The 24,855-nt window shown below is 36.5% G+C and overlaps 2 protein-coding genes and 1 pseudogene across 2 annotated transcripts; 1 reads left to right on the top strand and 2 right to left on the bottom strand.

Annotated features, from left to right (window-relative positions):
- Window positions 1-7,124: 7,124 nt before the first annotated feature.
- On the bottom strand, window positions 7,125-17,803 carry LOC132162811 (GDSL esterase/lipase At5g22810-like; annotated as a pseudogene).
- On the top strand, window positions 12,520-13,616 carry LOC148584026 (uncharacterized). The gene is made up of 2 exons (XM_088519170.1): window positions 12,520-13,300; window positions 13,585-13,616. Exons 1-2 carry the CDS (start codon window positions 12,520-12,522, stop codon window positions 13,614-13,616), a joined length of 813 nt encoding a protein of 270 aa, XP_088375296.1.
- A 4,403-nt stretch (window positions 17,804-22,206) lies between the features above and the next one.
- LOC132163332 (GDSL esterase/lipase At5g22810-like) lies at window positions 22,207-24,240 on the bottom strand. Its single transcript, XM_088519165.1, has 5 exons — window positions 23,988-24,240; window positions 23,589-23,719; window positions 23,230-23,463; window positions 22,829-23,084; window positions 22,207-22,496 (listed from the first exon to the last, which is right to left on the bottom strand). Exons 1-5 carry the CDS (start codon window positions 24,223-24,225, stop codon window positions 22,303-22,305), a joined length of 1,053 nt encoding a protein of 350 aa, XP_088375291.1. The 5' UTR covers window positions 24,226-24,240; the 3' UTR covers window positions 22,207-22,302.
- Between the last annotated feature and the right edge of the window lie 615 nt (window positions 24,241-24,855).

Below are 24,855 nucleotides of genomic sequence, written 5' to 3'. Positions count from 1 at the left end.
TGTTCCTCAAACACACAATAATCCCCAAGCACACAAAGATGGTTGGTTGAGAAGTACTCATCACTTAATTAGAAGATCAAATTAGTTAGCAAGTCATATTTTTTTAAAAAAAAAAATTAATTAATTATATCGTTTCATTATGTTGTGGTTTCAAAAATCTATTTGTTCAAATATAAGATTTCGAAATTGACAGAGTTTATTATTTTTAAAAAGAAGTTGTTCTAGACAATCCAGATGGAAAATATTTGGTAAAAATCTGTTGAAGATAAATTTTCAAAAATCTTCAAATGATGCACAAGATATTCAAGAAGCATCAAATAGCGAAAAATTATCAAGTTCAAATTTAAACTCAAGATTGAAGAATGGATGAGTTTCTGGTTATCAAGAAGTTTATATACAAAGTAAAAAAAAGAAAAAACCAAAAAATAAAAAATAAACTAAACTAAATTAAACCTAAAACTTCAAACGAAAAGTTTATATTAAAAAAAATAAATAAATAAAAAAAGGGAAGGGAGGGCGGATGGCCGCTTTGGGCAAAGACCCTAGACCGGCCAAATGAGGGTGGCTCCTAAACCCACTTGGGGTGGTTTCGGCCACCCCCATTTGGGCATATTGGGGTGGTCAGACCACCCCAAGTGACACATGGTCATTTGGTACCCCATATATACCGAATGGGGTAGCCGAGCCATCCCAAATGGCTCGGCCACACCCACATTCTTTTTATTTTTTATTTTTGTGTAAGTTTTAGGTTTTTTATTTTTATTTTTATTTTTTTATTTTCTTAATGTTTATGTTTTATTTACACTTTACCCTGGAGTCATTTATGTTGGCACTTTACCCCGAGGGCATTTTTGAAATTGTTTGTTGAAAAATGTCGCACGCCACGCACGTGACTTGGTTTTTGTCCAAATAGACGAATTTGATTGACACATGGTATTTTTTGCCAACGTCAAATACATTATGGGTGTCATTTATCAATTTTAAAATATTGGGGGCCAAAATGCAAATGTGTGGATACTTCAAGGAATATACGGTAGTTTCTCCTTGTAAAAAATATCAACACACTGGCATACGTTCACGTAGTCAGCATTTACAACAAAACATAAAAAAGTATTTAGTAGAAGATCAAATTTGTTAGTATCTCAAATTTGTTTTTTATAAATTTAAATTACATTAATGTATCATTATCCTAACGTTTCATAAATTTGTTACAAGATAGATTTTCAAAAATCTGCTCAATTCCAGATTGAAGAATGAATTAGTTTCTTCTTACCAAGATAAATGAGCTTAAAAGATCAAATTTGTTTGGATTTTTTAAAAAAAAAATTAATTAATTAATTAAATTACATCGTATCTTTATCCTATGGTTTCATAAATCTTTTACAATGTAAATTTTCAAAAATCTATTCCAATGGTTTCATAAATCTTTTACAATGTAAATTTTCAAAAATCTATTCCAATCTAGATTAAATGACGATATATAAATCATGATGTTCAAATTTAAAGTCAAGATTGAAGAATGGATGAGCATTCAAATCTTAGAATTTGGCTAATGTTTTGGTTGTTGTCTAAGATAGTCAATAGTATCAGAGTCAAATAGGGGTGTCAAGGCGGTTACGGTTAGCGGTTATTGGCAATAACCGCTAACCATAACCGCCTTAGCGGTTAGTAGATTTCACTAACCGCAACCGCTAACCACCTAGCGGTTAACGGTTAGCGGTTAACCGCCGGTTAGCAGTTAGTGAAATAGATAAGGGCCTGCTAACTGCTTTTTCAAAATTGGACTTTTTTTGGGTGTTTTAGGGCTTTTTTTTACCTTCTTTTTTTTTTTTTTTTGGTATTTTTATTGTCTTCTTGGGCCCAATTGCTATAAAAAGAGCCCATATTGAAAAATCAAAAATATTTGACCCAAAATTTACATTTACTTGTACTTTAAAAAAAATTCCTTAAATATTAAATCATAACCGGCTAACTTTGTTTTTTTAAAAAAAAAAAAAAAAAAAACAACATATGAAAAAAAAAAATTCAACACAACATATAAAAAAAAGTTCAGAATTCAGACAATTGTCACAATATATAATGATAATACATTAATACTTAAATTGTGTTTATAAGTAACACATTAATTGGTCATTATTTAATCAAATGTCAATTACTTAATTTGATATTATACGAATCATATCATTATTGTACATTAATAATATGATTCATTTGAAGTCTTGAATAAAGTATTTGAATTGTCATGGAATCATATGATTAAGTATTGATATTATACATTTATATTATTCATATGCATTTGTAGACTTATATAGACTTATAACATATATAGACTTATAAGTTTATAACATACATTGGAAATAAGTCTCTAGATATTTAATTATTGTATTAGTATGAATTGGTATACTTATGAGTTATGTCATATTATATATGTATAATTTGTTATTATATAATCAAATGATTTAATGATCAATTGATCATATGATATAATCATATAAATTATAGTGATAATATATTAATACTCAAATTGCGATTTAATTATTTTTTAAAAAAAATTGTGATTTAATGATCAAATGATTGTATTATATGTATAAATATTTTTATAATTATAATTATAAAAATATATTATATAAAAAGGCGGTTAGCAGTTAGCGGTTACGGTTAGTAAACCGAATAACCACTAACCGCTAGGCGGTTATAGCGGTTAGGCGGTTAGCAATTAATACGGTTAAACGGTTAGCGGTTAGCGGGCGGTTTTTAACCGCCCGCATTGACACCCCTAAAGTCAAAGGTCCTGAAATCGAACATTGACTCCTTTAATTCGTCCCATTTAAATTAAATATTCTATTTGTTGTGCCTCTCCTATTAAAAGGGAGTTTGAACCAACACGTGAGCGGGTGTTAAGTGTGGAGCATATAATCCAAATTTTTATTTCATTTGTCATGGGCAACAAGCATTTTTTTGACCCAAGAAATTTTCAGTATTATTTCTTGGAGATATGTCATCTTATGGGAGTAGTGAGTTATATATATATTTTCTCATAAAACTTTGGTTCCAGCCCATTATTTGATAAAATGCCATTGGTATAACTCTTGTATACATGACACTCTATGATTTGTAAAATGACTCACATATAAGAGAGAGTTGAGCCAATGTAAAAGAAACTCACACGTGAGGGGGAGATTTGTTGTAAATTCATGTGTGAGTATTATGTCTCACATTGAGAAATGAAAAGAAATGGGTAAGTATTATATTGAAGAAAACAAATGTTAATATCAGCTTATTTTGTATAAAATATTGTTTTGCATACATTGTTCCATCGTATTTGTGATTCTAAAATATTTGGTTATGAACAAATACTGATTTTAAGGCATGTGATATAATAAATAAATAAAGGGTGCATGTATTGTTGCTTGTGAAATTTTATGCATTCCTTTCAAGATTTCTATGTGAATTTATATACATTCCTATTGAGATTAAGGAATTTTGTGTAATATGAATAATTGTATTGTATATAAAATCAATGATTTTGACCGGTTATGTTCCCACCTATTGTGGGACAAGCTACGATAAATCGTAAATTCAATAAATGTTTTTTTTGTGAATGAATAATTATGTTACGTATAAAATTGATGATTTTGACCAGTTATGCTCTCACCTATTGCGGGATAACTGCAATAAATTGTTGAATTTTATTGTTAATTCAATAAAGGGTTTTGCGAACCTTGAGAGCATCGGCATGTTTAATACATGATGCATTATTGCCCTGATTGTAATTCAGTGATGCCGTGCATGTTGTGTAATTTGGTGCTTACCACAATTTTGTGTTATTTTGATTGAATTCTATTTTAGTGTCTATTGGTTAAATCGCTAGTTTGTTTGAAATATATATCTTGGGGTAAATCTAGAGAGTATTTTTGAATATAAAATTCTTATTTAAAGGAACAAAATCCAATTTGTCCATAATATTTTATAATGATTATCAAGTAATTTTTAATATGTTGTGTCTTTATTGTTGTAAAGGTGTACTTGGTAATCATTTTAATGAGTTATGTGAAAATATTTGGACTAAGTGAGACTTATAAATGGATTTCTTTTCCATAAGAAAAGTTTTTTAAACGAAATATACAACCTATGTCTATTGTTCATTTTAATTATGTCTGGAGGTAATATTTGTGATTTTCTGTTATCTTCCAATAGAAGTTGAACTACTTGCATGTATAATGATATTCACTTAGAGATAAATGAACTTTTGGTTAAACGTACATAATTTTTTTGTACACCAAAACCGATGATTGAATGGTTATGTACCTGCCTATCGTGGGACCAATCATGATAAATTATTGGGATTTGCTGGTTCAATGTGAATAATGTTGTTGTACATCAAAATGAATGATTTTGAGTGGTTACGTACTTGCCTATCGTGAGACTAACCATGACAAATTATTGGGTTTTATCGGATATTATTCGAATTAAATAAATAAATAAATTTAGGGTTATTATTTTGTCAATCGTAATAATTATACCAAAGTCTAAACGGATAATAACTTTGCCCTATCGGTAAATTATTATATAGTAGAATGTTTGGGACGATGAAGAAAATGGTTAGAAACTTTGCACTTGGTTGCCCAGTCTTATCCTCTCGATAGCGGGTCATTTAAGTCTTTGTATTTAATTATTTTGTTTTATCATGCATAGGAGTCCATTTTGCATTGCGGACACTAGCAAAGAATTTGACAAAAATAATGCGTAAGCGTCCGTTATGTACTATAGACTCTAACATAGAGTTGAGATAAAAATAATGCGTAAAAGTCAATTGTGTGTTACCGACTCTAGCATGAATTTGATATGAAAAAATAGTGCGTAAGAGTTCATTATGTGTTTGAGAATCTAGAATGAACTTGAGATAATAAAAAATAATGTGTAAGAGTTCATTTTGTGTTACAGACTCTAGCAAGAATTTGACATGAAAAAATAGTGCCTAAGAGTTCATTATGTGTTAGAGACTCTAGTATGAACTTGAGATAAAAATAATGCGTAAGAGTTCATTATGTGATAGAAACTCTAGCATGAACTAGAGATAAAAATAATGTGTAAGAGTCAATTGTGTGTTGCAGATTCTAGCATGGATTTGACATAAAATAGTGCGTAAAAGTCATTATGTGTTAGAGGCTCTAGCATGAACTTGAGATAGAAATATTGTGTTAGAGTGCAATGTTTATTTTGAACTCTAGCATGTGTGTAAGATAAAAATCTTTTTCTTTGGTGAATGAGGATATTTATGAGCACATGTTTCTGTTTTTTTTTTTATATGCATCATACATTTATTGTGACATTGTCAATCCTAACGATCTTGGCATATCTCTCTTGGAAAGACACATATTATGAAAATGTAATAGCTTCTAAGTCTCAATTGCCTCAAGCAATCATATTAATTGAGTCAATTGTGTATAGCTTGATGTGCACTTAAGTATGTACATAACATCATATGATTATATTATCGGTGTACTTGGAAAATACTTGAGTCACTGGAAAGCTGCAAAGAAAGTACTAAGGTACTTGTGGGGGTGCTAGGGACTTTGTGCTAACATAACGGTAATCCGACATTCTTAATGTAGATGGATATTGTGATGCCAACTATTTTGGTTGTCCAAGTTGTGTATTTGTGATGGTGGGATGAGCTCTTTCGTGGAAAAGTGTCATACAAATACTTATAGCTTCCTCAACTATGGAGACATAATGTGTAGTTTATTGTGAGACTACGTGTCGGAATACATGACTGCAGACTTTTGTCTCAGAGCTAGGTATTCTAGAAGCCATTGTGATGCCATTAGAGATATTTTGTGTTAATTCTACAGCAATTTTATTTCTCTCGAAACACTAGGAACTCCTTACGATACAAGCATATTGACATAAAAATATATGTTTGTTAGAGAGAAAGTTAGATGAATCTCACATTCGTGTAGTGCATACTCCCACAGAACATATGTTGGCGGACCCACTAACCAAGGGTTTTGGCTCCTATAGTGCTTCAGGAGCATGCGACTCATATGGGGTTTTTGGAGACTTTTGTTCTATTAAGTTAGGTCGAGTTATGTGCCTGAGTATTTTTTTGTGTTGCCATATATAGTTCTACGCGCATTTGTGTTAACTATGGCACTGGTGTTGTGATATGAGACATTGTGTATTAGTCTCAGTGGGCTTCATTTGAAAATATAGTGATCACTATTTGTGGTATTTGTGTCTTACACTTGCATTCTATTTTCCTTGGTCACGTGATTGTAAGTACGTTTATATGACATGCATTCTATCGATGTTTTCTAACTTGTTACTTGCAAATACATTTCGATCAGGTTGTGTGTTTAGAATGCTTATTTATACTTATCTTGTGGTTAAATGACTTATGCTGTCAAAGTGGGAGATTGTTGTATTTATTACTTTTGAGTGGACTAGCATAGTCATTTGTTTTGTTTTGGGCCCATAATGGGATGGGCCAATTTTGTCGACGTATGTGGAAGCCATTTACTCTCACCCTATATATAAGTGAAGTTTGCCCATTAGGCTTCATTAGGTCATTATATGAAAATTAGGGTTGAGAGTAATAGTCTCCCTCCACACACAAAACACAGTTTTCTTCTACATGTTTGGACATCTACAGGGGATTCATGAAGGTAGATATGGAAAGCTTGTCATGAGAATATTGAAGGTATGACATTGTTAGATTTATTTATACATGCTATGGAGAAAGAACATATTTATTATTGATTTATTCTAACAGTAATTTCTTTCCTGCACTTGTTCTTCACTTTCATACAATTTCAGGTACCCAATTCTTGATGTAGTCCTTCGTGCAATTGAAGCTCTTTCTGCTATAGATGGTTATTCTCGAGGAAACTGTTAAAATAAGGAACTTTTTAGACTGGCTTGTGACATGGTCAAACTCCCTGACAAAGTTGAGGTACATTTTAGCTTCCTGAAAATCGTAAAATACGGGTATATTATATAGGTATAGGATAATTGTAATTTTTTGTAGTGTTGTTTCATTTCACCCTTTTCAGATAATGTTTTGATAATTGGTTGTTCGCTGAATGTTTGATTCTTGACTATTCTATATCTTTTGCAGTTTGGAGCTGTCTGCCCTTACTACTAAAGAAATTAATTGGATCAGCTGTAGAGCACACTGCCTCTTGTGAACAAATCATGGGCGACAAAGCTGTTCGCAACCTCCGATGGATGGAAACCATCCCAGAAGACGTACTCAGATGCATTAGCACACGTCCCCACAGAGAACGGATTGCATAGTATTTACGTTTCTAGCAAACCTATTCCACAGCAAGCCTTACTTGACTCAACAAACCCTATAACCACCCACATTTATGATAAATTAAACAATCATCATACAATGGGTTATGTCTCTTAATTCATCCCAAAAAAATAAAGTTTAGTCTCTTAGGCTCTGTTCGTTTCGACCTAAAATATTATTTGTTTATCGAAATGATTTTTTGGAAAAATAAAATAAAAAAGATTTTAGCTTAAAACAATTTTTGGCGTTTGGCTTGTAGGGAAAATTGGTGATGGCGGCGGGAAACCGCTAGTGAATTCTGGCGACCTCTGGTTGCGGCGGCCGGCGATGAACTCTAGTGCCTCCATACGGCTTTCGAAAAGCTCCATTCCAACCGAGCTATCCGAGTCCAGTCCAAGAATTGATCTGCCTCCCTTAAAAGTTGTTGAATATTGGGACCTGAGTGCACGAGAGATGCCGACTCCATGGGGATGGCAGTACTTGGAGCAACACCAGAAGGGTTCATCGGAGTTGCCACCAAGGGAGTGGCAGCAATGGGGTTATCAGCAAGAAGAGCCTCGTATGCAGTTACTAGAGCCGCAGTCGGCTCTAGATTAACTCTCCTCCGCGCAACTAAGAAATCGGTGAAGAGGGATTTCCCCTTGTCAACTTGAGCAGCGGGTTCCTTGCCCTTCACCAGTCTCCTCCTTTTCAGTTGAGGGACTTCGGGTAATTCGGGCTCGTCAAGCAGCTTCAAAACCATTTTTGCCCGAGGCTCGCCCACCTTTCCCTTGCCCTTGTCCATTATAGGCTTTCGGGGGGTCGCGGCTTGGGTGTTGGTTGCCGGAGGGCTTAAATCTACAACTGCCGGAACTGGCTCTTCCTCGATCCCCCAAAGCCACCATTGGTGGTGTACAAACCTTGTTTGTAGGTCGTTCAACCTGGTCGTTGTGGCCAACTTCTTATAGGTCACACCCTGTTCATGTGTTTGAGCCCAGGCCAATACCTTGTTTACATGGACCATCTCCTCCTCAGATAGACAGATTTCCTTATTGGAGGTTCAGGAAAGGGATGGTCGTTTCCTGAGGTAATCTCGGTTCTTCTACCTTCTCCCAAGAAGCAAATTCCCATTGCCTTTGCGCGAAGAAATACTTCTTCTTCCATCCACGGTTGCTTGTGAAGGTCTTGTCCATCTGGATGAACTTCCTTCTCCTCGTCTGAAAGTTATACAAACCATCACAATTAGGATTCTTTTGGATTCTGTACATCCATAAGAATTCCGAGGTAGTGAGATGGTGCTCTTTAGCGAGAGCCATGGGCCATACGGCGACACAAGCAAAGAACACCCTCCAAGCGTTAGGAACCTATTGGTGCGGAGCCACTTTCCTACGGCCCAGGAGCTCACAAACAACCCTTGGAAAGGGTAACTTGAGGCCTGCTCAGAACATAGCCTCATATAGACAGACTTCGTGATTTTCGGTGTCTACTATTGCGCCTTTCCTCTCATCATCAAAACGGAGCTTCACCGATTTAGGGATGTAACAATCTAAAACGATTCTGCACTCATCTTCTTTAGTCAGATCCGGCCTCCATAAGGCTGGGTAGGTCTTACCCAAACCACCGTCTGAGTCTGATCCTTTGTCTTGAGACATAGTCGGATATGGATCTAGTAAATAAGAGGTTTGAGAAAGGAGAATTTTTTTGCAAAGTGGTAAGGTAAGAATAAGGCCCCCCTTTTATAGCCTTAGTGGGTCGAATCAACGGTCAGCATCGGTTAGAGAAGCAGAGGAGATGAGGACGCATAGCCCTAGAAACGCCTCGAAAACATGCGCAATAAATGCACCGAGAAAAGCACGCCTCTACAAATCACGCGTAACAGCTAACAACAGACAGCCGAAAGAACATCCACACAGGCATCGACACGTGGAGGAACCGACGGGTCCTCGGTCATACCAACCATCTCAGCAAAAATTTTGGAGGGAAATTTCCCACCGAAATTTGAAATGCGAACTTCCCGCCTTGAAGGTCTCGGACATTCTACTAGCAAAGAGTCGGGCCTCGAAAGGCCGATCCATTTTTTGAAAAACACAAAATTTCCATGGTTATTCAAAGCAGAAAATTGGAGGGTAACTGTTGGGTCATGGATAAGCCTCATATGGCCCAATGGATCATAGACCCGACCCATGAACCAATAAGACCCCAAAAGGCCTCGGACAACTTAACCCGATAAGGTCTCGGACGTCCAGTCCGAAGCCCAACTCATCGGGGGCAAAATAGTCAAGTGCCGAGGGTAGGTCGGTCATTTCATAAATACAGATATCTATGTATTCAATTTAAACGGGTAATCTTATCCCACATTTGCAAAAGCTATCCACATGGACTAGCTGTCAACGTATCAATACACATACCCTTATCCAAGGACAACTCGGTTATTTGAAATCTATTCATTTAGATGAGGTTACTTACCCATAAATTCAAATCCCTAAAGAAAAGGGAACGCCAAAACAACCAATATCCTTCACCAGTAACTGCACAGCAAATACTCAGGGATATAGGAGCCGTCGGTTACGGGACTACAGCTACTCGAGATCTATAAAATGAAAGTCATACTAGAAGTCCGAGGTAATTGCAACCTTGCTCTCTAGTTTTTGTTGCTATTATTTCTTCTCTTTCAAACTGACTTAGGCATCGGAGCTTCCCCAACGGAACACCACCGGTTGCTTTGATCCTTCTGTTTGTTCTATCTGCTGTTTGCAGCCCATTTCCTCCTCCAACGTGAGGACACGACTTGGTAATGTGTGCTGCGTCATCATCAGAAAACTGTGCATCAACAAATATGAATTGCATAACATTGCCGTTGCTAGCCTGATGCACAGCAAGCCCTCTTTGCCTCCAAAAACCCTGAAACCACACATATTATGAAAAATTAATTAATAAATATATATATATATATATATATATATATATATATATATGGAGGACCATACTACATAATAAATACCGCCCGACTGCTAAGAAAGCCCACGAAAAATACAATATATATATATATATATATATATATATATATATATATATATATATATATATATATATGGAGGACCATACTACATAATAAATACCGCCCGACTACTAAGAAAGCCCACGAAAAGTACATGCATTGACACTACCATGCGATTGCCTCGCTCATAATATACACACTCTTATAGTATGTCTAAGATTATGTTTGAGAAATAGAGTTTTTAAGTTAAAAAACGAGTTTTGGAAAAAGTTTCATTTTTAAGTTTTTGCCAAAAAGTACCTTTTGGCCATTTTTAGAATAAAAAAGGCAAAGAAGTATTTTTGGAATTTTTTACCAAACATGCCAGCTTTTGTTTGGTATAACTTTTTAGGTGCTAAAAGTACTTTTTAAGCTTTCTAACGCAATCCCCAACAGATCTTTAGTCTATTTTATCTGTCTTTACTCTCTCTAATAAATTATAAGGGCTTTTACCGACATGAGTGTCGGAGTGTCTATGGTCTTTAGACCGGCTAACCTTTTGACGACCCTTCCTAGAAAGTGGCTTGAGGTCACTATGGGTAGCCCATGTATCAACACTATATATACAATGAGTTTGGTCTCATAGTAGAGGTTCGATGAGCTAAATGACGAGTCACTTTCCTTTAGGTGTCTAGGAGAAATTGTTTACCTAGTGTACTTTTTCAACTTACTAATATGCGTCTGAGAAAAAAACAAAAAAAACCAAAACAAAACAAAACAAATTTAACACCTTTCAATCTCATGCTTACGTACCATTTGCTATAGCATTTGTGGAAAGATTTAAAAGAGGTTGGTAGATATCAAGGACAACCAATATGAGACCAGAATGGCGATTTTACAGCCTCTTAGATGTGGCATTAAGCTTCTTATTGAAGGAAACTGCATCGTTGTTTAACCTTTCCACACACTCATTCGCACCCAACCCATATAATGTCATGGTTGCTGTCAGGCATCCCATTGGGGGAAGTGTTGTCACTCCAATTCTCCTCGCTCCCAATGCATATAGTGTCAATCAGATACGGTCCATATATATTTAGCCATAATTAGTCTTTCTAGTTATGGCATGTTCTTGTATTATAGCTATAGTATATTGTAATTAATAGATAGATTTTAGTTGCCTTATTGGTTTCCCTAGATTGTTGTAATCGCTGAGATACAGCCTGTAATTACCTAGACAATTTTCTATATAATACGAGCAACCCTCACATTGAGAGGTATTCAGTACAATTGACATGGTATCAGAGCCATCATCTAAATTAGGGTTGTTTTCAGTTACCTGTTGAGGGCCGTAGGAATTGTCAAGCTTGGGTTGGGACTGGGTCGTTGTTTTTGTGGCGGTCGATAATTTTAGGGGAGTTGTCGATCATTCTGGTGGGTTCTAAACTGCTGTTCGGCAGTTTCTTGGTTTGTAGAGGACCCTTGGTGGCTGTCGCCAAGGTCTGTGGTGGTCGTCGGCAGGTTCTGTGCAGTCTTGGAGCGTTCCCGGTGATCTGTGGTGGCTATCGGCAAGGTCTGTGGTGGTTGTCGGCAGGTTCTGTGCAGTCTTGGAGCGTTCCCGGCGATCTGTGGTGGTTGTCGGCAGATTCTGCGCTACGTGTGTTGTCGACGTGGTGTTATCGGCGACTTGGGCTGTCGGTGTGGTGCAGTCGGCGTGGTGTTTCCGGCGAGTTGGGCTATCAGAGATTTGGGTTGTCGGCGTGGTGCGGTGAGCGTGGAGTTTCCGGTGAGTTGGGCTGTCGGGATTCTGCTTGTGGTGCTGTTGATTTGAGTTGCTGAAATTGTGTTTTTAGGCTTGGGTGTTGTTGGGCTTGGATTTGCTGGGCTGATTGGTTTGGACTTGCTGATTGCTGGGCTTAGACTTGCTGAGTTGCTGGTAACTTTGGGCTTGCTGGGCTTGGGCTTTGTTGCTGTTCAGGGTTACAGATTGCTGTTTGACTTGAGTGGACTTGGGCTTGCTGTCCAACAGATCTGGTGGGCCTGCTACTTCTTTATCAGGTTGTCTAATTTCTAATTTTTTGATTTCATTATGTCTTCTAGCGAGACTTTTGGGGTCCGTTTTACTGGAAAAAATTATTCTGCTTGGGAATTCCAATTTCAATTATTTGTTACGGGAAAAGAGTTGTGGGGCCATATTGACGGTAGTGATCCAGCTCCTACGGAATCTAAGGATTTAGCTAAGTGGAAGGTCAAGGATGCACGTGTGATGTCTTGGATCTTAGGGTCTGTTGATCCTCTTATTGTGCTCAATCTGAGGCCCTATAAGACTGCGAAGACTATGTGGGAGTATTTGCTGAAGGTTTATCACCAGGACAATACCGCACGCCATTTTCAGCTGGAATATGAGATTGCTAATTACACTCAAGGCAATCTCTCCATTCCGGAGTATTTTTCTGGTTTTCAGAATTTGTGGGGAGAATTTTCTGATATGGTGTATACAAAGGTACCTGCTGCATCTCTCTCTGCTGTTCAGGCTGTTCATGAACAAAGCAAGAGAAATCAATTGCTGATGAAATTACGCCCTAAATTTGAGGTTACTCGCTCAAATTTAATGAATCGGGATCTTTCGCCATCTTTGGATGTTTGTTTTGGAGAATTACTCCGTGAGGAGCAGCGTCTTCTCACGCAGGCTACGTTCCAGCATGATTCCAACCCAAATCCAATAGCCTATGCAGCCTATGGGAAAGGGAAGGGTAAGGATATGCGCAAGGTCCAGTGTTTCAGCTGTAAGGAGTATGGTCATATTGCCGCCAATTGTGTAAAGAAATCTTGCAATTACTGTAAGAAACCGGGCCACTTTATCAAAGAATGTCCCACTCGGCCTCAGAATCGTCAAGCTACTGCCTATCAGGCTGCAGTAAACACCTCTTCTGCTCCATTGATGTCCTCAGCCTCTTCTTCTGCGACCGGATCAGCTGTTCTTACTCCTGAAATGGTCAAGCAGATGATTATGTCAGCCTTCTCTACCTTAGGGCTCCAAGGTAATGGTACTATTTCGTCTAAGTCTTGGCTTATTGATTCTGCAGCATCCAATCATATGACCAGATCGTCTGATACTCTTTGCAATGTTCGTCCATATCATGGTTCATCTCATATTCAAGTAGCTAATGGGAGTCATTTAGCTATTAATGAAGTAGGAGATATTAATCCTTCATTCAGAGATGTTTATGTCTCTCCTGGCCTTTCTAATAGTCTTATTTCAGTTGGCCAGTTAGTTGAAAAAAACTGTGATGTCCATTTCTCTGGTGATGGTTGTCTTGTGCAGGATTAGGTGTCGGGGAAGATACTCGCGAAGGGGCCTAAAGTTGGCAGACTATTTCCACTGCACTTTTCAATTCCTAGTTGTTTATCTTTGGCTTGTAGGACAGTTAACACTCCAAACGAAGTATGGCACAAACGTTTGGGTCATCCAAATTCTGTTATTCTGTCTCATATGTTAAATTCTGGTGTGTTAGGCAATAAAGAACGAGTTTCTCAAAATTTGTCATTTGATTGTTCTGTATGCAAACTTGGTAAGAGTAAAACTCTTTCGTTTTCTTCTCATGGTAGTCGTGCTACAAAATGCTTTGATGTTGTGCATAGTGATCTATGGGGCATTTCTCCTGTCATTTCTCATGCTCGATATAAATATTTTGTAACATTCATAGATGATTTCAGTCGATATACTTGGGTCTATTTTCTTCGGGCCAAATCTGAGGGTCTGTCTGTTTTTCAGACCTTTGTAGCATATATTGAGAATCAATTTTCTACAGGCATTAAGATTTTGAGGTCTGATTCTGGTGGAGAATACATGTCCCACAAGTTTCATGATTTCTTACGCCACAAAGGAATTGTCGCTCAGGGCTCTTGTCCTTATACTCCTCAGCAAAATGGGGTGGCGGAACGAAAGAACCGTCATCTCTTGGATGTTGTTCGTACTTTATTACTTGAGTCCTATGTTCCTTCTAAATTCTGGGTTGAGGCATTATCTACTGCAGTTTACTTAATTAATCGACTGCCCTCTCAGGTCTTGCATTTTGATTCTCCTTATTATCGTTTGTATCATCAGCATCCTAGCTATCTTAATCTGCATACTTTTGGATATGTTTGTTTTGTTCATTTACCTGCTCATGAACGTCACAAACTTTCCGCTCAATCTGTTAAATGTGCCTTTATGGGTTATAGTGTTTCTCACAAAGGTTATGTTTGTTATGATCCTTGTTTGGACAAATTTCGTATCTCTCGTAATGTTGTGTTCTTTGAGCATCAATGTTTCTTTTCTACACATGTTGAATCATTGCCTGAGATTAGTATTCTACCTTGTTTTGATGAATTGCCTCTTTTGCCTGAGCGGTTCAAACTTGGAATTGTGTATACTCGACGTCTACCAACTTTGCCCCTTCCCGAGACTGACCCTTCATCTGAAACTGTTCCGACAACTCCTCCGATTGATCCGCCATCTGAGACAGTTCATGAGTTTGGTCCTCGCCGATCTGCTAGGGTATCACGTCCTCCTGATAGGTATGGTTTTCCCCACACTTCATTTACTACTACTTTATCTTCTATTTCCATCCCTACATGTTTTTCCGAGGCTGTTAAATATGAATGTTGGCGGAAAGCGATGGATGAGGAACTTCGGGCTCTCCAGGACAATCATACATTGGACATGGTTCCTTGCCCCTCTCATGTTAAAGCCATTGGTTGTAAATGGGTTTACTCGATTAAGCTTCGCTCTGATGGGACTCTGGATTGGTATAAGGCCCGCTTAGTTGCTCTTGGGAACAGGGAAGAATATGGGGTAGACTATGAGGAGACATTTGCTTCGGTCGCGAAGATGACTACAGTGCGTACAATTATTTCTATTGCCGCCTCCCAAGGCTGGCCACTTCACCAGATGGATGTCAAAAATGCTTTTCTTCATGGTGATCTCAAAGAAGATATTTACATGACCCCTCCTTCGGGTTTGTTTTCTTCTCCATCTGCCGCTGTGTGTAAGTTAAAGCAGTCTCTCTATAGCTTAAAACAGGCTCCCCGGGCATGGTTTGAAAAATTCAGGTCTACTTTGCTTCGCTTCTCCTTTGTCCAAAGCCAATATGATTCTTCTTTGTTCCTTTGCAAGACTTCGACGGGTATTGTTCTTTTACTTGTGTATGTGGATGATATTGTTATTACGGGAACCGACTCCAGTTTGATTGCACATCTCAAGCGGAATCTTCAAGACTCTTTTCATATGAAAGACCTTGGTCCTCTTACGTATTTTTTGGGGTTGGAGGTGCACACTGATTCTTCTAGTATATTCTTGAATCAACACAAATATACCCAGGACTTGATTAGTCTAGCTGGTCTTCAAGATTCTTCTTCGATGGATACTCCTATGGAGGTTAATGTGAAATATCGAAGTGAGGAGGGTGATCTTCTCTCTGATCCTACTGTGTTCCGACAGTTGGTAGGCAGCTTGAATTATTTGACTATTACTCGGCCCGATATTTCCTTTGCTGTCCAGCAGGTTAGCCAGTTTATGCAAACTCCCCGCCATCTTCATTTAGCTGCTGTTCGGCGTATCATTCGATATCTTCGGGGCTCTTCTGGCCGTGGGTTGTTCTTTCCAACTGGCTCTCCTCTTCGCCTTGTTGCTTATAGTGATGCGGATTGGGCAGGATGTCCTGACACTCGGCGGTCTGTCACAGGTTGGTGCATGTTTCTTGGTGATTCTTTGATTTCTTGGAAGAGTAAGAAGCAAGCTCGTGTTTCTAAATCATCTACTGAATCCGAATACCGGGCAATGTCTGCTGCTTGTTCTGAGATTGTCTGGCTTCGTGGGCTTTTGGCTGAGCTTGGTTTTTCTCAAACTGATTCTACTCCTCTTCATGCTGATAATACTAGTGCCATTCAAATAGCTGCTAATCCTGTTTACCATGAACGTACGAAGCATATTGAGGTAGACTGTCATTCTATTCGGGAAGCCTTGGACACTCGTGTTATCTCTCTTCCTCATGTTTCCACTGATCTCCAGACAGCTGACGTCTTCACGAAGGCTATGACATGACAACGTCATCAGTTTCTTGTGGGCAAATTGATGCTTCTTGATCGACCAGCATCAATTTGAGGGGGGATGTCAATCAGATACGGTCCATATATATTTAGCCATAATTAGTCTTTCTAGTTATGGCATGTTCTTGTATTATAGCTATAGTATATTGTAATTAATAGATAGATTTTAGTTGCCTTATTGGTTTCCCTAGATTGCTGTAATCGCTGAGATACAGCCTGTAATTACCTAGACAATTTTCTATATAATACGAGCAACCCTCATATTGAGAGGTATTCAGTACAATTGACATATAGGCCCTGTCACAAATTAATGTTTCTTAGTTGATCAATTAATGCATACAAATTTTCTTTATTTTTTCTTAATTCTTACAAATATTAATGAATGTTTGTTAATAAGTAATCAATGTTTGAGAAGTGGTGTGAGGAGTTGAGGGACCTGAATGAAATTTGTATATGAATGCAAGAGAATGTCGGAGAAGCGATCAAAAAAATAGGTGGATTGAAGAAGAGGATCAACATAATAGTTTTGAAGAAAGTCATTGTTCCCAGCACTAAGAAAGTTGACTGCACAAGATGTTATTGTTGAAGCATTTGATCTCCCTGCAATTTCCACCACCCTACGCCGATACTCCCTGTAGTAGTCCAGCTATTGACTTAATGAGATCGCATGCTACAGATATCACATCATGTCATATATATTAATATATATGAATGAGAAAATGCTAGAATTTTAATCTTGTTAATGTATTTACATATAGGCTGGCTGTAGCATCAAAATAACCAGAAGCAGCTGAAGCAAAGTTTGCACCAATCAAGAGGTTATTTCCACCTGGTTCTATGCTAAGATAAGCTTGTGGATAAGAAGTGAAGCCTAGGCTTTCAGCTGTAATTAGAAGAAGAAAAAAAAAACCCCACAAATGAGAACTCCAATAAAGAACCAGTAGAAAGCATTACTATTAATAAAGAATCTTTAAATCGAAGGGGTTGATTCGAGTGGTAAGTCACATGGCCCAGTACTTCATGAAACATTGGGTCTAAGGTTCCAACCATGTAAAGGGGTGGTTTGCCCGGATACCCAATTTATAAAAAGAATATATAGAAAACATAAAAAAAAAAATAATAATAATAATAAATAAATAAAATAAAATAAAATTTAAAAAAATTTAAAAAAAAAAAAAAAAAAAAAATTTAAATTTTAAAATTGGGGAGTTTGAGAATGGACCAGTGAAGTCTGCGGCAAGCTTTCCATTGCAGAACCTGCCGGTTGGTTGTTTAGTAACAAAGTCTTTTCCATAACGAGGGAAGTTAGCTTTTATAAGGGTGGCGAGGTTGTTATTGTTACCGACATCAAAAAAAGAGTCCCCAAATATGAACAATGCAGGAACACGCTGGCCATCAGCCACAAATAGCCCAAGAAACAGAAGAAGAAAGGAAGCCAAGAAAGAACTTGAAAGTCTCATTATATATATATATATATATATATATATATATATATAATCTGATATCAACACTTTGTTTCTTTCTTTATTTCTAGGAGATATAGATAGAGGAGGCTTGGAAGATGGGTAGTTATAGCTTGGAGGTAGAGGCTTGGAAGTGCAGTGGCGGAGCCACGTTAGGCTTTTTTTCTACCCGAGTTCCACACTGCACCCCCAAAAAATAAAATTATTTTCTCTTACTTACGATCGATACTCGCTCATCAAACATAAGGGGCAAACGACTCAAGCAGTGCTGGATCTCTGGAAATTTTCTGTAACAATTTCAGTGTTTATGACTTTTAGGTTTAGGTTATATGAAAAGGGGAAGAAGATGATGACAAACATTCCACTTATTAAACGCATCGTTTAAATAAATTTTTGTCTGTTTGTGGACTATTGCAGCTTCTTTCTTACAATAAGTCAATCGGTCAATGGGCTTAATGCATCAATGGACCACTGCCTTACCTTCTTTCTTTTAACACATGAGTGGGCCAGTACGTTTGGTTAAGAGACCAAACTCCAAATACTTTCCAACGGTGCAAACCTTTTAAACTCTTATAGCAGCACTTTACAACATGATTAAAAAAAAAAAAAAAAAGGCCTAACGTTTACACTTAAAAAAAATTAAAATAAATAAACCCCTAAGTATAGGTCTTAAAGCCTTCAATAATTCATACCAATTGCTTGTAAAATTTTATGATTAAACTTTTTATATTTAGATTGTTCAATTAAATTATTTTTCTTATGAATATATATTTTTTGTTACATGTTTTAATTGTATGAAATACATAATTTTAATTGCCAACTATTATATGAAGATCACCAATGATTTCAATAAGTTCCAATCAAATTCTAACCAAGTCATGTCAAGGTAATAAGTCTGCCAATAGATCTTTGCTTAAGGAAAAAAAAAAAAAAAATTTAAATAGAGACTAAATTCTAAAGACATATCTACAAAAAAGACCTTATCAACCAATTATGAAGACTTGTAAAGGATAATTGTTTTTGTTTTGACTCTTCTAGTGTTTACAACAATTACTGAACAACTATTTTCAGCAATGAAAATTGTTAAAATACGACTTCGCAATAAAATGGAGGATGATTTTCTTGCAAATAGTATAGTTCTCCATATTAAAAGGGAAAGTGCTGAGAGCTTCAATTTAAATTCGCTACTTGATGATTTTGTACTTCTAAGAGACAGTAAAGTGCAGTTCTAGATACTTTTTTTGTTTGTATTTTTGTCTTTTTGATATAGTGGCGACATGTTACATTTATAATATATCAATTTGAGCACATATTTATGAACTTTAATAAATATTTTTTTTTGAGATGCATATATTATTTGAATTACCAAATTTTTAGGGTAGAGAAAATTGTTAGGACGCCAAAAAACTTTTAGCGGCATCTCCAATATGAATTGTCTGGCTCCACCACTGTGGAAGTGCAATATATAACTGGTTGAAGACCAACCTTTAAACCTTTGATCTTGATGGGACCGTCAAACACACACTAATCACCAAGCAAACAAAGATGGTCGGTTGAGAAGTCACTGTTTCAAGAAACATGGCCAATTTTCTATAAAATCTTTCTTGTGTCCACATTACAAAATGATTGCAGTCCTTTTTTAGAAAGTTTAGTAAAGAAATGATAATATATATATATATATATATATATATATATACACACATGGTTGAGTTGTAAAAAATAAGTTTTGTTTGAATTGATAGGTGGCGTACCATGTTAACTACTACTCTCTAAAACACTTAATTAACCTATGTATTCTTTTTCTTTTTCTTTTTAACTGGAAAAGTCTTTTTTTATTTTTTTATCTTGCAATTATATCGTGATACTGATGTGGTAATTCTGTTAACTTTTAGATAAGTAGTGTTATATTTTAGACTCTTATACAATTATCATACAATCTTGTAAAAAATTAAAAAATTAAAGACCAATTTTCATTGACACGTCATTTCAGTGATATGGTAATCATATATCAATTTACCAAATAATATTACTCTAACTTTTATCAAGCTTTGATATGAAATTGCCACATCAATTTGGAAATACGTAAAAAATAAAGAAGAACCTTAAGAGCAAAGAGAGAATAAAACCCATAAACTCAAACAAAACAATAGGAAATACATGGAAAATAAAGAAAAAACAAAAACAGCAAACGGAAAACGGAAAACGGAAAACGGAAAAACAACAAAAAATAATCCTACAAATAGCAATGTTGGTGGTGAAAAAGGTGGAGGAGCAGCAAGAGAAGCCCGTTGATCAGGGATTGGGGAACACACGTCAACATATGAGACGCGTGAATGGCTAGAGGCGAAGCAGAATGTGGCGGTGGGGAGCTGAGAGGCTAGTGAGGACAATGGACTGGCGCGTGAAGACCTGATTTGACTAAAGGAGAGTATATCCAGTTTTAAAGAAAACTCATCTACGAACCATGGCAGATCTGGGTTGCAGGGTGGAGGACGACAAGCGGCGAGTGGCGGGGAGCTGGATGGTGAAGGAGGCAAGTGGCCTTGGGCAATGGAAGGTGGTGAAGAAACATTGTGTTAAAGGGTGGAAATGAAACTTGAAAGCCACGAGAACACCAATTGTCGAAAAAAAAAAAGGAGGGGGGGTTGGGGGGGGGGGGGGGGGGGGGGGGGTGTAGGGAAAGAGGAAGAACCTTCCCTCCTCCCCAAACAACCACACAACCGGTGGTAAAAAGTCTCACAAAGGAGGCAAGTTTTCTAGGTACCCTACCTAGAGAGAATGAAAAGCTTCTCTCACTAGAGAGAAGTCGTAAATTTATCTTCTTATTTATAAGTGATTGCACTTGGCATAAGCAGTGTCGAGTTTGGTAACGCAGCTTGTAACCAAGTGGGACAAGTATACATAATAATTTCTCCATTTAATATATGTTTTACTTTCTTGGATAAATTCATCATGAGGCGTTTGTATTTTTTTTTTTTTTTGTTATTTCTAAGTTCAAATGTAAAATAGATAGCCCTAATGCTTCTACCAATTTATTGTCTATCCAACGTCTTTGTGCTGACAACGATTGTCATTTTATTCTAACTGTGTTTGAATTCTGGGTGAAGAACAACTTGACGGGTAGAAGCACATCCGCATCAGCATGTGCATAACGGATGTGGACAAACATGGTATCCCAGCCAATCTTTACGTACGTAAGAGTTGCTTACAATCATTGATAAGAAAATGGACAAAACATGTCACCCTCACTAACATAAGATTTAATTTGAGAGTGAATGTCACAACCCAAGTTGCCATGATAAAAATAAGGGGAAACTTCATCGTTTTGTAGTCTCCCCCAAAGTTCAAAATACTCTTGTATTTTTCTTAGGTTTTTTTTTTTCCCCCCACTTTTTTGTTTTTTTTAAAAAAAAAAAAAAATCCAGAAACAAAAAAAAAAAACAAAATCATTGTAACTTAAGGGTAATTTTGTAATTTCATAAAATTTACAAGGGTATAATCATTGTTTCGACATTTGACAAACCTTAACGGGAGGGTTGAGATTGCAAATTTTTTAAAGTTCAATACACTCAATTAAAAGTTTTTGAACTTTAAAGAGAAACTGCAAAAAAGATAAAAAGTTTAAGAGAATTAAATAAATCATAAAAAATAATTAAACCTTCGTTGACCTATTCAAAAAGCCAAACTAGTTATCCATCTTCATCTTCCAAGATCCATGACAGCTACAATCCATAGTCAACTTCATGCCACCAAACATGGGAGGGGAACCAAGAAATCGACTTCAGCTGCTTGATTAATTTATATTATTCAATTACGTGATGGGTGCAAGGAGTTCCCGTACCACCAACTGATTTTTCAAAGGTACAACTAAAAAGAATTAGTGAAAATTTTTTATTTTAATTTCTTACCATATATATTTGATTTGTTCTAAGACAAGTTGGGAATGTTGAACCCAAATTGAAGATCATATAAAACCCGTTAGACCTTCTTTTTTTTTTTTGTCAATTACCTGTTCAGTGAGTTCAAATTGGGTTTGCATAGCCCAAGGGTAAAGCCTCAGTCAGTACTATGGTTAGAATCTATTTGGAATTGCGTTAAGAAGTTTTTAAACAGTACTTTTAGTATATAAAAAGCTACGCCAAACAAAAAATTGGTCTGTTTAGTAATATATATATATATATATATATATATATATACTTTTTTAGTCTAAAAAATACCGAAAAATCATTTTTGAGAAAAACTTAAAAATAAAGTTTATTTTTTTCCCCAAAAAAGCTCATTTAACTTTAAAAGATATTTCTCGATGCAATATCAAAGCAAGCTAGTCTTTATTTTCTTTTTTCTTTTTTTCTTTTTCTTTTTGCGGGAACATATTACAACAACAAAACATGCACAAGAAATATAAATTAACCAAACAACCCTAAGAAAAATCGATCTGTTGAAGAGAAATAAAGGCAGAATAATGTTGAGGTATGTAGATGCGTGCGTGTGTTTGATTAGCTGATGAGCGAAATGCCACTTGCGACCAAAGTTTGGGCTATAATGTTGTTTGCAGCCTCGGAGGGATGGAAACCGTCCCAGAAGACATAACCTGATGCATTAGCACAGGTGCCCACAGATAATGGATTGCATAATATTGCCGTCTCTAGCAACCCTGTTCCACAGCAAGCCCTCCTTGCCTCAAAAAACCCTGTAACCACAGATATTATCAAAAATTAATTAATATATCAATATATGTATTGATCATAGTATTACATAATAAATATAGTCGGCCCGTGGACTGCTAAGAAAGCCTGAGGAAGCCCACGAAAAGTACACACACTAATGCTACCATGCAGCCAAAGGCACTCTCATAGACCCTATGTGCTCCGCATATTGACTTGGGCGTCGGAGTGTCCCCAGTCTTTAGACCGAGTAACCTTTTTAAGGTGCCTAGCTAGGAAAAATTGTTCGCTTAGCCTACATTTACAACTCTTTTACACCAAAAAAACAAAAATTAACACCTTTCAATCTCATGCTTACCATTTGCTGTAGCATTTGTGACAAGATTGAAAAGAGGTTGGTAGATATCAAGGACAACCAATATGAGACCAGAAAGGTGATTTTGCAACCTCTGAGATGTAGCATTGAGCTTGTTATTGAAGGAAATTGCGTCATTGTTTAACCTTTCCACACACTCGTTCCCACCCAACCCAAATATTGTCACAGCTGCTGGCAGGCATCCCATTGGGGGTAGTGTTGTCACTCCAATTCTCCTCGCTCCCAATGCATATAGCCCCTGTCACAAATTAATGTTTCTTTTTTCTTAATTCTTACAAATGTTTGTTAATGTTTTTATTTCCAAAAAATAAAAAATAAAAAAAAAACAAAACAAAACAAAACAAAAAACAAAAGGGAGGCCGTGCTGTGAGGAGAGGGGGGACCTGAATGAAATTTGTATAGGATTGCATGAGAATGTCTGAGAAACGATCAAAAGAATAGGCGGCGTGAAGAAGAGGATCAATGTAATAGTTCTGAAGAAAATCACTGTTCCCAGCACTAAGAAAGTAGATTGCACCAGATATTATTGTTGAAGCATTTGATTTCCCTGTAATTTCCACCACCCTACGCTGATACTCCCTGTAGTACTCTAGCTGTTTACTTAATGGGATCGCATGCTACATATATAGATCACCAAAATCAACAACAACATATCATATCGTATCACATCATATGTCATATATATATATATATATATATATATGAGAAAAAACTAGAATTTTAATCTTGTTAATGTATTTACATATAGGTCGGCTGTAGCATCAAAATAACCAGATGCAGCTGAAGCAAAGTTTGCACCAATTAAGAGGTTGTTTCCGCTGGCTTCTCTGCTAAGATAAGCTTGTGGATAAGAAGTGAAGCCTAGACTTTCAGCTGTAATTTCAAAAAAAAAAAAAAAAGAGAACTCCATTAAAGAGCCAATAGAAAAAGCATTGCTATAATTAAGAGAGAAACTTTAACCCGAAAAGGTTAGCTTGAGTGATAAGCTATTTGGCTCTGGTGTCTCATGAAACATCAAATTTAAGGTTTGACGACTCCATTGATTGTAAATAATTTTTTTAAGCAACACCTGCGAGCGAAAGCTCGAGCTTTATTGGACTCGCAAAAAAAAAAAGAATTGGGGAGTTTGAGAATGATGAACCAGTGAAGTCAGCGGCAAGCTTTCCATTGCAGAACCTCCCGGTTGGTTGTTTAGTGACAAAGTCTCTTCCATAAGGAGGGAAGTTAGCTTTTATAAGGGTGTGGAGGTTGTTATTGTTACCGACATCAAAAACAGAGTCCCCAAATATGAACAATGCAGGAACAAACTGGGCATCAGCCACGAATAGCCCAAGAAACAGAAGAAGAAAGGAAGCCAAGGAAGACCTTAAAAAGCCCATTTTAATTTTATATAATCTGATATCAATACTTTCTTTCTTTCTTTCTAGCTAGGAGAGATGGATAGAAGATGCTTTGAAGATGGATAGGAATTTAAGGAGTGCTGCAATAACTTGTTGGAGACCAACTTGGACCAAGCAAACAATTATGGTCGGTTGAGAAGTCACTGTTCCAAGAAACGTGTCCCATTTTGTAGAAAATCCTCCATGTGTCCACATTACAAAATGGTTGCAATCCTTCGTTTAAGAGAGTTCAGGAAAGATAAGAAGAAGAAAAAAAAAATGCAACATTTTTAGTTGGTATTATTTTTAAGCTATTTGATGCAAGCAATTGTCTGACTTTCATAATTTTAAAATTTACAATTTTTTACTAACATTGTTGTTTGAATGAGTTGTAAATAATAAAGTTTGTTTGAATTGATAGGTGTCGCTCTCTCTAAGAAACCTTAACCTATGTTTTTTATTGAGTAATGTTATTTAGTATATAGTTATTCAATTACTATACAACTGAAATGACATGGTAATGAAAATCAACCTTTAGATCAACAAGAATGCGTAAAAACAAATTAAATGTTCATTTTCACTATCACGTCCCATTTATTTGTTGATTTCCCACTTGTGGCGCTTGTCAAT

Source organism: Corylus avellana, chromosome 8, assembly GCF_965113065.1.
Source record: "Corylus avellana chromosome 8, dhCorAvel1.hap1.2, whole genome shotgun sequence".
Taxonomy (NCBI): Eukaryota; Viridiplantae; Streptophyta; class Magnoliopsida; order Fagales; family Betulaceae; genus Corylus; species Corylus avellana.
This window is presented reverse-complemented; position numbering and strand designations above follow the sequence as displayed.